This window comes from Onychostoma macrolepis, chromosome 22, assembly GCF_012432095.1.
Source record: "Onychostoma macrolepis isolate SWU-2019 chromosome 22, ASM1243209v1, whole genome shotgun sequence".
Taxonomy (NCBI): domain Eukaryota; kingdom Metazoa; phylum Chordata; class Actinopteri; order Cypriniformes; family Cyprinidae; genus Onychostoma; species Onychostoma macrolepis.
The window spans coordinates 14,543,914-14,560,041 of record NC_081176.1 but is presented as its reverse complement, the minus strand read 5'-3'; the positions used below and the strand labels follow the sequence as shown (position 1 = coordinate 14,560,041).

The following is a 16,128-nucleotide window of genomic DNA, read 5'->3' as shown; positions in this document are numbered from 1 at the left end:
ATTTATTTTAATTTTCTTTCGTTGTTGTGCTTGTACTATTTAAGTTCTAAAAATAAATGATTTTGTTTTTAGAAAGCTTTAAAAAATAAAAATTAACAACGTGAAGAGTTTAAAATATATATGTATGTATGTATGTATAAGATTTTTTTTTTTTTAAGCAAGTAATATTTTGTATCTTTTTTCTTCATTTTCTTTATGCAAAATGTGATTTCTTATTTATTTTTAATTTTTTGGTCAAATTCACCCAAACAGATTGCATTCTGTAATTGAAGGAAACACCTGAATCTCAGTGAGCTTGAGTTTTGTTCATTGAATTTGTCATATGTGCGTCATCAACAGCAACTATGTGGTTTTATTTAGGTTTTATGCATATCGGCCGTCATATCATGATAAGATGAGGTAAAACTGCCATTTCAGGCTGCCATGTGAAAACCATTAACCCTGATAACTGCCATCTGCACAAACGAGGAGGAAAAACAGAGTCCGTTGAGATCAGCAGTGTCTCAAAGACTTTGACACCTGCTCACACCACAAATCACATGCTCTCTTTGTCTCCTCGAGAAACCCATTCGACAGAAAAGCTCTTTGTTTTCCAGCGATGTCCTTTGAGTTGAGATTTCACCCCTGCCCTGAGAATTCGTCATAATCTCTAAATTACACGTTCCACTGTTCTTTTTAATGATTTAGTCTTGTCATGTCTTAAAATGGGTGTTTCCGTACACTTCGGCATTTCAGATGAATATTTCGTAATGATTTCCAGCGCGAAAACCAGAGGAAAACCCCCGCCCCTTGAAAAAGGCCTGAGAGATTTCTTTTGATGGTGAATCAATGGAGCAGCTCTGAAAGGTTTTCTTGATGTTATCCATTAGCAGATGCTCTCTTGTCGCGAAGCGCTTTGCTAATGAATTCTCTCGGCCTCGTCTCAGCGTGTGCGGATTTGGATTATGAATGAACTCCGAAAAGCAGCCGCGCAGAGACACGCTTTATGCATTATTCAGTGTTGATAATCTTTCATGCTCCTGTTAGGACGGCCTTCACGTGCGCTTTTACGCGCTCTTCGTTTATGCCAGGGCTGTCACCGTCGTCAAATTATGGCGGGAGTTCAGCTGCCGTACAAATAATTGTGGCTTTTGCAATTTACTTGTCTTTTTTGTTCGTATCAAGTGCAGCTGAATGCGCATTTGTTTTATCAACAAGTCATTTTTTTTCATCATGAATATCATGCGGACATTTTATAGCAATATTAAGATGTAATTGTTAATAAATATTGATAAAGTAGAAAAGTTATTTTGAATTTTATATAATTTTATAATAGCATATTTGTATTAATTGTTTTTTTATACATATATTTTATTATAAATTTATTATTATTACAAAAGCTTCAATTTTATTACATTTTGCAGTTTTCAACATAATATTTACATAACAATTGCTTTTCTTTTTTTTTCAGATGCTAATAACTTTATTTTTGTTGCAGTTTGCCCCAGCACAGATATCCGCAATAATGCTACCCACCTGCGTGTTCTGGAGAACTGCACAGTGATCGAGGGCCACTTGAAGATCCTGCTCATGTTCAAGCCCAGACTGGAGGACTTCCGGGGCTTGAGCTTCCCGAAGCTGGTTGTGATCACGGATTACCTGCTCGTCTTCCGCGTCTACGGCCTGGAGAGTCTGGGCAACCTCTTCCCAAACCTCACCGTCATACGCGGCAACAACCTCTTCTTCAACTACGCCCTGGTCATGTTCGAAATGATCCAGCTGAAGGAAATCGGCCTCCACAGCCTGACCAACATCACACGAGGAGCGGTACGCATTGAGAAGAACCCCAACCTCTGCTATTTGTACACTCTCGACTGGTCCAAGATCTCTGACTCGGTGGAGGACAACTACATTGTGGCTAACAAGGATGAGCGGGAGTGCGGAGACATTTGCCCGGGTACCATCACGGGGACGACAACCTGCAAACAGACCACAATCAACGGGAATTTCGGCGAGCGTTGCTGGAACCAGAACCATTGCCAAAGAAGTAAGTCGTGGTTGTTCTACTTTCCACGCTGCTGTTGATGTTTGTTTTTTGCATAACGGTCATCCTGAGTTTTTATTTACTTAAAAAAATTAGGCATTGGCGTAACATTTCTTCTTGGGAAGCATTGTATGTTTTTGATTTAAAAGGAACCAAAAGCCTATGTTGGCCTCTCGAAAAGTCTTTACACTTAACGAAACGTTGTAAAGGGGTGGTTGATTGTAATTTCACTTTTTAACGTTTGTTAGTGTGTAATGTTGCTGTTTGAGCATAAACAATATGTGCAAAGTTGGGGCGCTGAAAGTTCAATGCAAACGGAGATATTGTCTTTTAAAATTATGGCAGTTTAATGTCTACAAAAATGCAAACAAGCTACTTCCTGGGTTTGTGATGTCACGCCGCCCCCGGGAACGTAACGGTTAAACTTTCTAGCAATGCTTCATTGTCTTGAGACTAGATATTTTTTTTTAGCATCTCTTATTATAGGCCTAAATGTAAGAAGCAAAAATGTTGTTGAACGCAAAAGAAGATATTTTGAAGAATATTGGTAACTAAACAGCTGGCGCTAGTATGGAGAACAAAATACTATGGAAGTCAGTGGCTAATGTCAGAAAATAAGAAACTCATGCAGGTTTGGAACAACTTGAGGGTGAGTAATGATGACGGATTTATTATTGGGTGAACTATCGCTTTAAAACTTCTGTATCTATTTGACTACAGTGGCTTTTTTGGTAGAAATGAAGGTTCCCTTGATTAAAAATAACCTTTTTTCAGCCATATCAGATTCAGAACAGATAATATATTGCATATTGTCTGAGAAATATGCAGGAGAACAGTTCTGTAGTAAACAGGTTGGATTGATTTGCAAGTCAAAGATGCCTACAATAGCTGAGATGAACAATGTGTGTATGTGAGTGAGAGAGCTGGTGTTTGGCTGGAGGAAGCCACTCTGGTACATTACAGGACAGTCTGTGCCAATACAAATCTCGTCCGGCGGTTCAGCGCGTACAGCGCCTGCTCGCTATTCACCTCACACCCCGTTCAACCTGATTCAGCTCAAGTGCCTTGTTTACTTCCACCTTTTTTGGAGGGGAATGATATGGAAGTGCTTAATGCATCTGTTCAGCCTTAAACAATCCAGGAATCAATCGATAATTAGTTAAAAGGTGTCATTTTATGCAGCAAAAATCAAAACTAGGTTTATTTCCTTACAGCAATATTTCACCCAAAAATGATGAAAATTTACTCACTCTCTGCGCGATTAAAAGATTGCGATCTCAATTCAAACACATGTGATGCCATTTTTAAATGACAAGGATTCGCCCGTGTCTATTGAACCTTTGAACATTCAGCTGCCGCTGACACAGAGAGCAGACCGTTACCATGTTCGGGTAAGACACAGCTTCACAAACAGTCTTTTCAACTACACAGTATTATTTCTGTCTTACAGTCATTCATGTTATCACAGAAATACTGGGATAAAAGTTTATAGTTCAGATATAAACATTGACGTCTTTGGTAGCGATCAAAATAGAGCAAATCACCTTTTGAAAGTAACTGGCGCTTCAAATAACGTATTTGTCATTCAAGAGATTCATTGTCAAAAACGCAGATTCATTCAGTAATGAAACAAGTGAAGTATTTATGAGTGAGTCATTGAATCATTCATTCAAACCACTTTTTCATAATTTTAATATTAAAAATTAGTGTATTAAATATATTTTAAAATTCATTCAAATTAATTAAACACCTTTAAATAGACTGCAGCGATAATATTTTGTCACATTATTTTGTTTAGTTCAGAATCGTGGAAGAATCGCGATCGTGAAATTGTGAAAAAAATAAAATAAAATTGTGATTCTCAATTTATCCAAAATCGTGCAGCTCTACCATCAGGTCATCCAAGATGTAGATGAGTAATTCTTCATCAAGTTTGGAGAAATATAGCACTACATCACTTGCTCGCCAATGGATCCTCTGCAGTGAATGGGTGCCGTCAGAATGAGAGTCGAAACAGCTGATAAAAACATCACAGTAATCCACACCACTCCAGTCCATCAGTTAACATCACTCCAGTCCTCGCACATCAAAATCCACTCACATATTTTGTTTAGAACTGTTTGGGCTTGTAAACGGTGCTTCTGTGCATATTTCTGTCCTGATTCAGACAAGATTACTTTTTCACTGGATAATAAGCAATATTACGATAGAAGACTTTTTAGCCAGAAGCAACGGTTTGAAATTAAAAAACATCTCAATGATGGATTTGTTTCTTACAAACAAACAAACAGATCTCATTTCTCAAGACATTAATTGATGAACTGGAGTGGTGTGGATTATTGTGATGTTTTTATCAGCTGTTTGGACTCTCATTCTGACGGCACCCATTCACTGCAGAGGATTCATTGTAAAACAAGTACAAGTGATGTAATGCTAAATTTCTCCAAATCTTTTCCCATGAAGAAACGCACTCAACTACATCTCAGAAGTCTTTTTTGGATGATCTATTGCTTTAAGACTGATGTTCAGATTACCTAGAGACCATTTGGTTTTGCAAGTATGTAGTTTGTACAGTCCTTATGAGTGAAATCACAACTGCATTCGAATGGATGAGGTCAGGCTCTACAATAAGACCAGCAGCGTCCGGCCCAAATAAAGGTCCACGTTGGTAAGCATGCACACACTTTTTGTCATGTGAGAGGTGAAAGTTTAGTCGGCTGTAATGTTAAAGCGAGACCCCATTTCTGGAGTGTGATGCAATGCTGCTGTATTTGGGCAAGCGCTGGGGTGAGCGAGTCTATAACACTACAGCAAGATTCCAGATCCCAAAAGAAACAGACGCTCTCCGCCATGCCAAATCAACACAACCTGTGCGTGTTTGTTTGTTTAGCCTGACGTTCATGTTTTCTCGCTCCTCCAAGGAATTGTTTCTCCGCAGATAATAATAAGGGGAAACAGTTTGTATTCCAGATGGAAGGTTTTTGACTTTCTTTTGCACTTGATTCCAGAAGGAACTTTACTACATTGGTGTGTTCTTCCAATTTTATTTTTATTTCAAACCGAGATGAAGGCAAATTTAACCCAGTTTTAGGTGTGGCATGATTGCATCTCCTGATAAGAGTTACTCAAGATACCATGAGAATTTTGTTCATTCTCTCTAACTTTTATTAAAAAAAAAAAGTTACTGACCAACTTAAATGTATTTTGTAAATATGAACAGATTTTGATGGCTGCAACACATTCCAAAAAAGTTGGGACAGAGGCACGTTTAACACTGTCACATCAACGGTATTTTTAATTACAATGTTTGATTGGGAATTGAGGATACTAATTGTTAAAGTTCTGCGAGCAAAATTTTTGTCCAATCTCGCTTCAGATGCACAGACTTCAGATGCTCAGCAGTCTGTGATTGTTGTCGTCTGATTCTCCTTTTCATGATGAGCCATACATTTTCAATAGGAGTCAGATCTGCTGGCCAGTCTAGGCCACTCTGGCCACTTTGTCTACGAAACCACGCTGTTGTAGCACATGCAGAATGAGAACTGGCATTGTCTTGATCTAATAACCATGGACTTCTCATGAAAGACATCATCTTGATGCATTTCTTGATGCAGCAGACTGTGATAAATGACAGTGGTTTTCTGAAGTACTCCTGAGCCCATGTGGCTATATTTAACACCGAAACATAACGGTTTCTTATGCAATGCTGTCTGAGGGCTCAAAGGTCAAGCACATTCAACTGAACTTTCCTGCCTTGCCCTACATGTACTGTGATTTCTCTGGATTCCCTGAAGCTTTTCACAATATTATGTATGGTACTTGGTGAAAAAATTCTTTGCAATTTTGCATTGCGAAATGTGATTTTTGATTTGTTTGACGCTTCTTTCGTGAAATTTGGCACAAAGTGATGAGCCATGATCCAGCTTTGCTTGCAAAGACTGAGATCCTCCTTTTATACTCAAACATGATAACTTGACCTATTACTAATTCACCTGCTTATTGTGAACTGTTTCAAAACAGTTTAATGTGGGTATTCTATAACCTTTTCACTTTTATTTTGGCTCTGTCCCAACTTTTGTGGTGTGTTGCAGCCGTCAAAAACAAAATTTGTTCATATTTACCAAATACATTTACGTTGGTCAGTGAAAACTTTGGAAATCTTTTCTTTCTACTTTTGTCAATTAAATAAAAGTTAAAGAGAATTAACATTTTCACAGATTCTTGATTTTATTGCATTTTACAAAATGTCTGGAATTGGGATTGTAATAACAGCAGCAATAACAACAATAATAATAATAATAATGATTATAGTAGTAGTTATTAGTAAAAAAAAAATATGTATATTTTATAATAAATTACTCAAAATATTACATAATTTTTATAATTACATAAACCTTTAATTTATTTATTACTACAGTTAAATGTTTTCATTATTTTAAGCAGTATTAGTTTAAAAAAAATAGTATTGTGTAATTTATAATATTTATAATTCTATTATGCATGTCATTCTACCTTTTGTTTATTAATTAATTTACTTTATTTAATAATAATGATGACTATTAATTATTACTGGGACTAAAAATATTGTGGACAATATTTTAATGTTTTAGTAATAGTAGTAAAAGTATATTTAAAAATATTTATGCTTGTAATTCTTGTAATATATTTGTGTAATTTATTCATAATATTTATATATTGTCATTCTAACTCGTGATATTATTATTATTATTATTATTATTATTATTACTATTATAAGGATTAATAATAAAGTGGTCTATATTTAAATGTTTTTATTAGTAGTATTATATTATTTTAAAAGATTATATATTCTGTGCAACTGTGCAAAATTTAATTTGTAACATTTTTATTAATGTCATTCTACCTTGTAATTTGTATTTAATTATTTTCTTTTTCTTTTTTTTTTTTTTTTTTACTTTTTCCAGCTTTTTTTTTTCGTTGTTGTTGACGTCTTTCAGTCTGTTAGATAATTCTAACAAATAGATAAATAATTCTTTATAATAATAAGTTAATTATTTTTGCAAACTCTTATTTTTGTCTTGCTCTTTTCCGGTATATAACGCCCACTTTTCACCATTTAATAAATTCTGAATTGATAAAATAAGGAAATACACTTGCAAATTCTGTTTTACATTGCCTCTTAAATGCATAAAACTGTAAAAATGTCCAGCAAATGAATTAAAAAGCGCAGGCCCTTGATTCATTCATGAATGCAGTGAGTGTTTTGTGTGTAAGCAGGCGTTCAGTGTCAGGAAGCGTTTTAAGTTGAGCTGGTGGATGCAGACGTGAGCTTGAGTGCAAAGATAAAATCTGTGCAGGTGCTTCTGTAAGCGGCGCTTTCCATTCTTAGCTCGACGAAGAAAAAAACTCAACATGCTTGAAGTATAAAGTAAATGTTTAGTGTTTGCTTCATTTGTTGCCCAGGGAACGTTTATTTTCCTTTCAACAAAAGAAATCTGTCATTTATTTTAATACTTTTAGATAAATATCTTGGTTCTTGTGTAGCAACGGCATTAAAATTTGTCCTTTTTCTCCATAAAAACGTCACAAATGCAAACAGTGGAAGCGTGAGACGGAGGGTCCGACAGAAGACAGTACAAACAGGAGATGTGCTGTTCAGATAAGTCATATCTTCTCTGGCACAGCGTGTTCTGTTATTGTGTGCGTTGTTCTGTTGCACCGACAGCGGATCTTGCGCAACCGGGACGTTTTTAGGTCAAAGTTCAGCAGCCGCGGATTTGCGCTTTTTTGTTGTCATAATCATTTTGTTCTCCTGTGGTGACGTCAGAGCGTTGTGGACTTGAGGTCGGTTTTTGTCTGGATCAATCGCTTTGAATTAACTTGACAAGAATTACTTTTTTTGGTTTGCTTGTTTTTCATCTAAACTTACATTTGCTGCTTAAATGTGCTTTAACAACATGATAATTGGGATTGAAACCGTTTGTTAAACGTACTATTAGAACAATAATAAACAGAAGCTAATAATGTAATAAATCTTAGTTTGCTTTCTTAGTTTGGCGAGTTGTAGACACTTATTATTAGCAGTAGTAGTAGTATTTAATTTTTATTTTATTAGTTATTATTTTATATAAAATTAGTTATTTTATATAATATATTATATAAAATAATAATAATATAAATTATTATTAACAACGTTATGGATAATAATAATAATAATAATAATGTTGTTAATAATAATATAAGCACTACTATTAATAAATGCTACAATTAATAATGATTCATTTAAAGTAAAAATAATGTAAACTTATTTTCTTGTTTTTACTCATAGTATATTTTGTTATACAATAATACTTTATTAAAATAATAACTGATAATTGTTATTAATAGTTATTAATATTATTAATAGTAGTATATAATAACAATGTATTTATTAGTAGTAATAAAATGGCATATTTTAAATAAGAATTGTAAACTAACTTAATTGTAAAATATAAAGAATAATAATACTTATTATTATTATTATTATTATTATTATTAAATATATAAAAGAATTAATCATATAAATCAAGTAGTAGTGTGTGTGTGTGTGTGTGTGTATGTATATATATATATATATATATAATACTTAAATTGAAGCTTTGTTATAATATATAAAAGAATAGTAATTTCTTATTGTATTATTATTATTATTATTATTATTATTAATTTTATACATAATAATATAGGTTATTATTAATTTATCAACATGTTATTAGTTTTAATAATAATAATTATTATTATGTATGTATACAGTATGTGTGTGTGTGTGTGTGTGTGTGTGTGTGTGTGTGTGTATATATATATATATATATATATATATATATGTATATATATATGTGTGTGTGTATATATATATATATATCTTGTTATAATATATAAAATAATAGTAATTTCTTATTGTATTATTATTAATTTTATACATAATAATAATATAGATTATTATTAATTTATCAACATGTTATTAGTTTTAATAATAATAATTATGTATACAGTATGTGTGTATGTGTGTGTGTGTGTATATATATATATATATATATATATATATATATGGTAACACTTTATTTTAGGGTCTCTTAACTAGTTGCTTATTAGCATGCATATTACTAGAATATTAGACATTTATTAGTAGTAATTAAGCACATATTAATGCCTTATTCTACATGACCTTATTCTACATCCCTAATCCTACCCAATACTTAAATTGAGGTAGAACAATCACTGGTATGTTCCTGAGTTTTAGCTGTGTTTTGGTTTCTTAGAAAAGGAGGCGGAAAAACCTAGCCGGAAAAACAGAAGGAAAAATGTGGCGCTCTACAAGCGCTGACGTCCAGTCATAAATCTCCAACACATTCGCCTCTGCAAAGATAACAGGGTTCATTGAGTTCAAGGAAGCTGATGTTCTTGTTTTCATGGTCCAGGTAAAAGATTCTGGAAGGCGCTTGATATCGAATCTCCTGTTCTTCAGTCTGACCTTGACTGAGCGACCCGTAACAGTTGTTTGTATACTTATTTTGTTCTTCCTGGCGTTTCAAGCCAGATAGGCGACCCTGAAATCAGATTGAATTAGATTTCAAATGATTTTCAAGGACACTTTGCGGTCAAACTCTTGTTTTATCCATTTGAATTTATAACTGTGGTGCATAAATCCGTGCGTGGGTCGAGCTGAAGTGTCGCGTGATGCCTGCGGACAGGTGGATGCTTTAGCTTCCGTCTGCTGTTAGGCGAAACTGTTTTCCGAGTATCAGCACCTCGGAAGTGCCGGAGGGTAAGTGTGCTTTTCCTAACCGTCTAAGAGTGGGTTATTCACTTCCCACCTCAGAGGAAAGAGGCCCTTAGCAAGACAGATAAGGAGCTGTGAGGATTCTTTTTCTCCCACTTTACTGCTCTTTTCCCCACTGTATCCGACACTCGTTTCACAGTGGAATAGCTGGGGATCATCTGCACAGCTTGAGCAAGCTTTTTTGTAGTGTAGAAAAAATCTCCAGGCTCCTCTTCTGACAGAATGGGAGTCGCTTGTAGCACTTGATTTGATTTTCTTTAGCAGGCGAACTCGATGGTTGCTGTCAGTCAGAGAGCCTTATATCAAGGCCCAGATGAAATCTAGTTTTTTGCTCCATTTTTGAGAACAAACCTATGGGACTGTGCTTAAAGGAGTTTAAACGCAGCAAAACTGAGCTGAAAGCACAGCTTTTCTTATTGGTATTGTCAAATTAGCCTAAATATTTAACAAACGAATGGATGAGGCAAAGAATTTGCAGAATTTTTACAGTTTAACCCATCTCAAATTCTCCATCTATTTGTTTTCTAATTAAATGTAAAATTTCTTTTGAAGTTTTGCAAGAATGTGGTAAGAGTTGAAAGTACCGCGTTTTTTGTTAGTGTCATTAAATTAGCCTAAATTAGCCTAGAACAAAGACACATAATCTGTGGAATTTTTACGATTACTCTTCAGATTGTTTGTATTCCAATTCAATATAACATATTTATTTTCAAATTTTAAAAGAACGTGGTAGCTGCCATCGTTGTCGTTGACACATTTGATTGTTCTTTTATTACCATGTTGTTGTTGTTGTTGTTGTTGTTGTTGTTGTTGTTTTATTACAATCCATTGCAATGTTGTTTTACTCAAATGTGTCGCAAGTTTACGAAAGTTAAGTAGTGAATGTTGAAATATGATTTTGTCCAATAATTTTGTCCAATGAGTTTAAACTTGGTAAAAGTACTGCAAATTTGTAGACTTTTCACGATTCCTAAGCGTTCTAATTATTTTTTCCGTTTAAATTTAAAAACTTTTAAAATTTGCGATCAATTCAGTTCAATTAATGTTAACTTTTTTTTTATTATACCCCAGTCTTAAGTTTTGTTCACACCAAGAAAGATAACTATAACAATAACTATATTCACATGATTATGACAAACGTAATGTTTATTTTGGATTTTAGTTTTCTGCTGCTTTAAATTTGTGAGCTGCTTTTTTGTTGAAGTATTTGGTTTGTAATATGTCGTTTTACTGAAATGAGTCAAAAAATTGCGAAAGTTAAATAGTAAACGTTGAAATGTTGTTTAAAAAATAATAAAATTATGTCCAGTGAGTTACATGGTAAAATGTGTTAATCGGAGCTAAAAATACTATGTTCTTTTTAGTTTCATCAACTTAATCTAAAAAGTTAACAAACGGACACGCAAGAGGCAGATAAAATAAAGAAACTCATAACATTTTTTGTTTGATCTGCATTCTGATTTGTTTTCCAATGAAATTAAACATTTCTTTTAATGTTTTTCCTGGCTTTTACTCTTGTTATACTCTTGTTTTTAAACTTTTAAAAAAACCTGTTCACTAGAGGAATGATAACTGTAATGGTGTGTGTACACCAAAAGCAAATTTAATTACTTGCGTGAATAGATTACATATAAAGTCAATGCAAAGACTCCAAATGTTGTTGTTGTAAATGTGCGTGAAGACACTCCTCATTTCGTGTTTTTATTTGTGCGAGTGATGCAAAAAACATCCTGCGAGTAATCTGGAGCGATGCAAATATTCGCATGCTTTTGGTGTGCACACACCGTAATGATAATTTGTAGACTTTTTGTAATTGAGGTGGAGGAACATTTAATCAGTTATTGTTAAATGTTTATACTTTGGTCTTGATGCACATTCACACTAAGAACAATAACTATATTCACACCAACGTGTGATTACGAATAATGTAATGTTTACTATGCAGTTTTGTCGTCTTAAAAAAACATATTTCATCAGCTTTCCTTTTCTCTGAAATTCCTTTCAGGCCCTAATTTTCGTATACCTTTCGTAATGAGTTACGTCAAGTCCCACCTTTTGCCCTTTTTGTCATTGCTGCATTTTTGTTGTTGAGTATTGTTTCGCTTATATTGAAATACATTGACTCATTTTTTTTTTTTGTTTATTGAATTATTTAGCGTTAAATTATACATATTAAAAACTTGTTTGTCTATTCAAAATGAATAACTTTAGCTTTATAAGTGGCAATAACCCTCGTTAAAATCGCATTCTTTGGATTTTGTGATCCAGCAGGGATTTTCCTCCACTTTTTCCCTTTAATCTTACAGTTATGAAGGTAAAATCTGTGGTTTTTGCACAAAGCCCCCTTGATGGAGGAGCCGAGGAAACGAAGCATGATCCCCTCGCTCAGAGATCGGTTTGCTCGTGAACACGGGGGTTTTAGTTTCCCGTGTGCTTGAACTCTGACACAGATACTTTCTCATCGTATAGGCTCCTGAGGTTGTCCGACCCATCAGCACCACTGAAACGTTGGCTTGTGCAACACCCTCAAGTGTTTGTGACCGTTTGTGTATGTAAAGGGAAGTGAATGTGTGAACCGTGCTTTGGTAGGTTTTGCAGTTTGTGTATGCGTGTGCCTATAGGTAAAGAGTGTATGATGTGTCCGCAAAGGAAGCATGAGGCCCTCTGGCAGCTGCCAGCCAGAGATTCTCACAGACAGTGAAGCAACGAACTGCTGCACAAGACACAAATGCATTCTGCTATGCGTGCATAGGTCGAAAGTTCACTCACGTCAAGCATCAAATGCGAGTGTAAAAAAAAAAAAAGAAAAAAAAAGGCCTACATTTTATTTAAATGTTTAAATATTTTTTATATATAATTTTTTCCTACGAGTCTACAATCATTGCATTACAACAATAATATGAATAAAATAAATATAAACATTTATGCATTGTATTTTTATGTATACATTTTTTAATGTATTAATATTTTGATTAGACACAAACCGGTGGTTTGTGTTTGGATTAGGAAGTGCAGATTGTGTTGGATTAGCTGTTTCGGAAGAATCACATTAGCAGCTGCACTTCCTCCGTGATTGTACGCGTGTGTGCGAGCGCGACTGCAGTCGACTATGACTATGCCAACTTCCATTCATTAGCTGAACAGGAAGCCCTGAGGGAGATGGAGGAGCTTGTGTCCTCGCCGTTATCAATGGCAGCGTTTCTACGCCCCACATTTGCATCGCGCCACTGACGCGCTGTTCTCACAGCCCGTCCTCTCTCTCGTCTAGCGTTCCTGCTGCTTCATGCCCTTCGGAGAAAGGAAAGGAAGTGCCGTGGGGACAGTTTCAGAAACTAGATCCTTCTGACATGCATGTAAACATGGGAAATAACCGAGGGAACGTATTTGCATGTGGCTAGTTTTTTCATATTCATTTGTATAATACAGTTGGGGTGAAAATTTTTTTTTTTAAATTTAATTAGGTTATTTATTTATTTAATTCTCACCATGGCAGTAATACTGTGAGTTTATTTGAAATTCAAATCTTTTGTAAAATTATAGTTCTATATAATTTTACCATATTATCTTTAATTATTGCTGATATATGACTTAACATTATAAATGTCACTTTAATGCATCCTTGCTGAATAGAAGCATTAAATTCTTTAAAAAGAACTTTGTTTTGCATATTAATTTAGCACAGTTTTAATGCAACATTGATTTATTATTGTACAATGCATTTCTTTCATGAAATGTATTTATTTATTTTTGGTGTTACAAAGTTGCTTAATATATAAGAATCTGATTATTTCCAAATAAATTGAACTCTCTTGGCCCCTTTAGTGCAGTATAGGACAAAAATATTTCTAGCACTATTTTTGCCCTTTTGCATACTAATTATATAAATTGGTATGTCATATGTAAAGTTCTAATTATTTAAAATTTATATCATATTGGTTTATAATGTAAAACATTGTAATGGTTATAAAAGATAAATGGTTTATTATTTATATTTATACACTGCCGCTCTAAAGTTTGGGATCAGTAAGATTTTCAATGTTTTTTTAAAGAAGCTGCTTCTGCTCATCAAGGCTGAATTTATTTGATCAAAAATACAGAAAAAACTGTAATAATGTGAAATCTTATTGCAATTTCTAATATTGGTTTCCTATTTCAATATACTTTCAAATAGAATTTATTTCTGTGACGCAGTGCTGAATTTTCAGCATCATTACTCCAGTCTTCAGTGTCACATGACCCTTCAGAAATCATTCTAATATGCTGATTTATTATGAGTGTTGAAACTGTTGTGCTGCTTCATATTGTTTTTTGTAACGTGATACTTTTTTCTTTGAATACAAAGTTAAAAAGAGCAGCATTTGTTCAAAATAGAAATCTTTTCTAACAATATAAGTCTTTACTATGACTTTTTATTCATTTAACACATCCCTCCTGAATAAAAGTATTAATTTCTTAAAAAATGTACTGACCCCAAACTTTTGAACAGCATTGTATATGGCACAACGGTTTCCAACATTGATTATAAATCAGCATATTAGAATGATTTCTGAAGGATCATGTGACACTGAAGACTGGAGTAATGATGCTGAAAATTCAGAATTTAATTTTAAAGTATATTAAAATAGGAAACCAATATTAGAAATTGCAATAATATTTCACAAAATAACAGTTTTTTTTCTGTGTTTTTGATCAAATAGATACAGCAGAAGAAACTTCTTTAAAACACATAAAAAATCTTACTGATCCCAAACTTTTGAGCGGCTACAATTTATATTTTATAATTTATAGCTAATAATGTCAATAATGTTTATTAATAGTAATATCATTGAATTTTTTTATTTGGTTTTGCATATTAACTAAATAGATTTAACACTGTTTTAATGCAATCATTGCCATTTTATTTATTAATTTTTTTTATTTTTATTTACTAATAATTGTAATATACAATTTATATTTTAGCTCATTTTTATACTTTTGTCAATATTTAATAATAAGTGATATCATTGAATTTGTTGTTTTTATTTGTTTTGCACATTAAGTAAATAGTTTTAACAGTTTTAATGCAATGTTATTGCCATATTGCACAATGTATTTTTTTTTTTTCGTGAATCTGTACGAGAAGTTTGACAGCTCAGAACCTGAGAAAGTTAAATCACATCAGGTGAATTTTCCTCTCTCAGCGCCTTGAGCGCACAAAACCGTTTCTTCAGAAGAGTTGAGCATCTGCTCTCAGACGTCGTATTAGTTGTATTAATAACTGAGAAGGGTTGAAGAAACGTGGTTGCTCCTGTTTTCAGGGTTTCCAGGCAACAGTGAAGCGGCTGTGATGAAGAGAGAGTGTGAAGGCATGTGTGTTAACGCGAAGAGAAACCGTTCCAAATCTACACTGACAGGGAATCCGGCATCTTTGTGAAGTTTACAGAAAATTCTTGGAATTGTTTCCTATCTTTGTGCGGCGTCTCACACTTCTACAGCTATCAGAGTCTCAGGGGAGCCGTGGAAGTGGCGTGGATGGACTGGATTGGAGATGGTTATTAGGTACAGTACATAATTAGCTGGTTTACCAGAATCTGTGCCCAAAATGGGACTGTTGTCAACCACAAATATTATTATATTTTTACTAATTTGAGCGACCAAAACAAAAGTATGCACATTTTACCATTTAAAGTATTTTCCTAAGAATTCCTCACAGTTTTGTCCATTATGGATTTAAATCTGGATTCCAGCATTTTCCAGACATTTTTGACCTTTCTGGGCGATTTCTTGTCCAAAACTTCCTATATTTGGCCTTTATAATTTTCATAAAAAGATGTTTATTTTTCGCTAATATTTGAGCAATGTTTTCCTAGTATTTTTTTATCAATATTTATTATTAGTAAATGCTAAAATAACATTTTATACAAATAAAATTAATTGCAATTAATTATATATTAAAGTCGGTGTTATATGCAGATGATAAACATCGCAAATATTGGCGAAGAAAATGTTTTTTAATTTTTATATTATATTAGAGAAAGAGAGGCCAAAAATATTTCTTTTGTTTTAATATAATATAAATTTGTCCAATATTTGAGCAGTTTTTTTTTTTTTTTGTTAAATATTGTATAAAATAAGTGCATTTTATTTCACCAATTTTGTCTGTAAGTATCGCCACTGGCATCGACCATTAAAAAGCCCAAATAGGCTCGACGGCTTTCCAAAAATAAGAATTGAAACAAAAAAAGTATTTTAATGAGCGCATTGGGGCGTTTGTAATTGTTAATGAGCGTCAGCACGTGTGGACCAGAGAGCAAAATTAGTAGCCTGA

At 33.5% G+C, this 16,128-nt stretch overlaps 1 protein-coding gene across 1 annotated transcript in view; it reads left to right on the top strand.

Moving 5' to 3' along the window:
- Positions 1-16,128, top strand: part of insrb (insulin receptor b) — a 76,531-nt gene that overhangs the window by 22,257 nt on the left and 38,146 nt on the right. Inside the window, exon 2 of the mRNA XM_058760130.1 lies at positions 1,478-2,026. Within this exon, the coding sequence (XP_058616113.1) occupies positions 1,478-2,026 (549 nt within the window). The remainder of the gene's footprint in view (positions 1-1,477; positions 2,027-16,128) is intronic.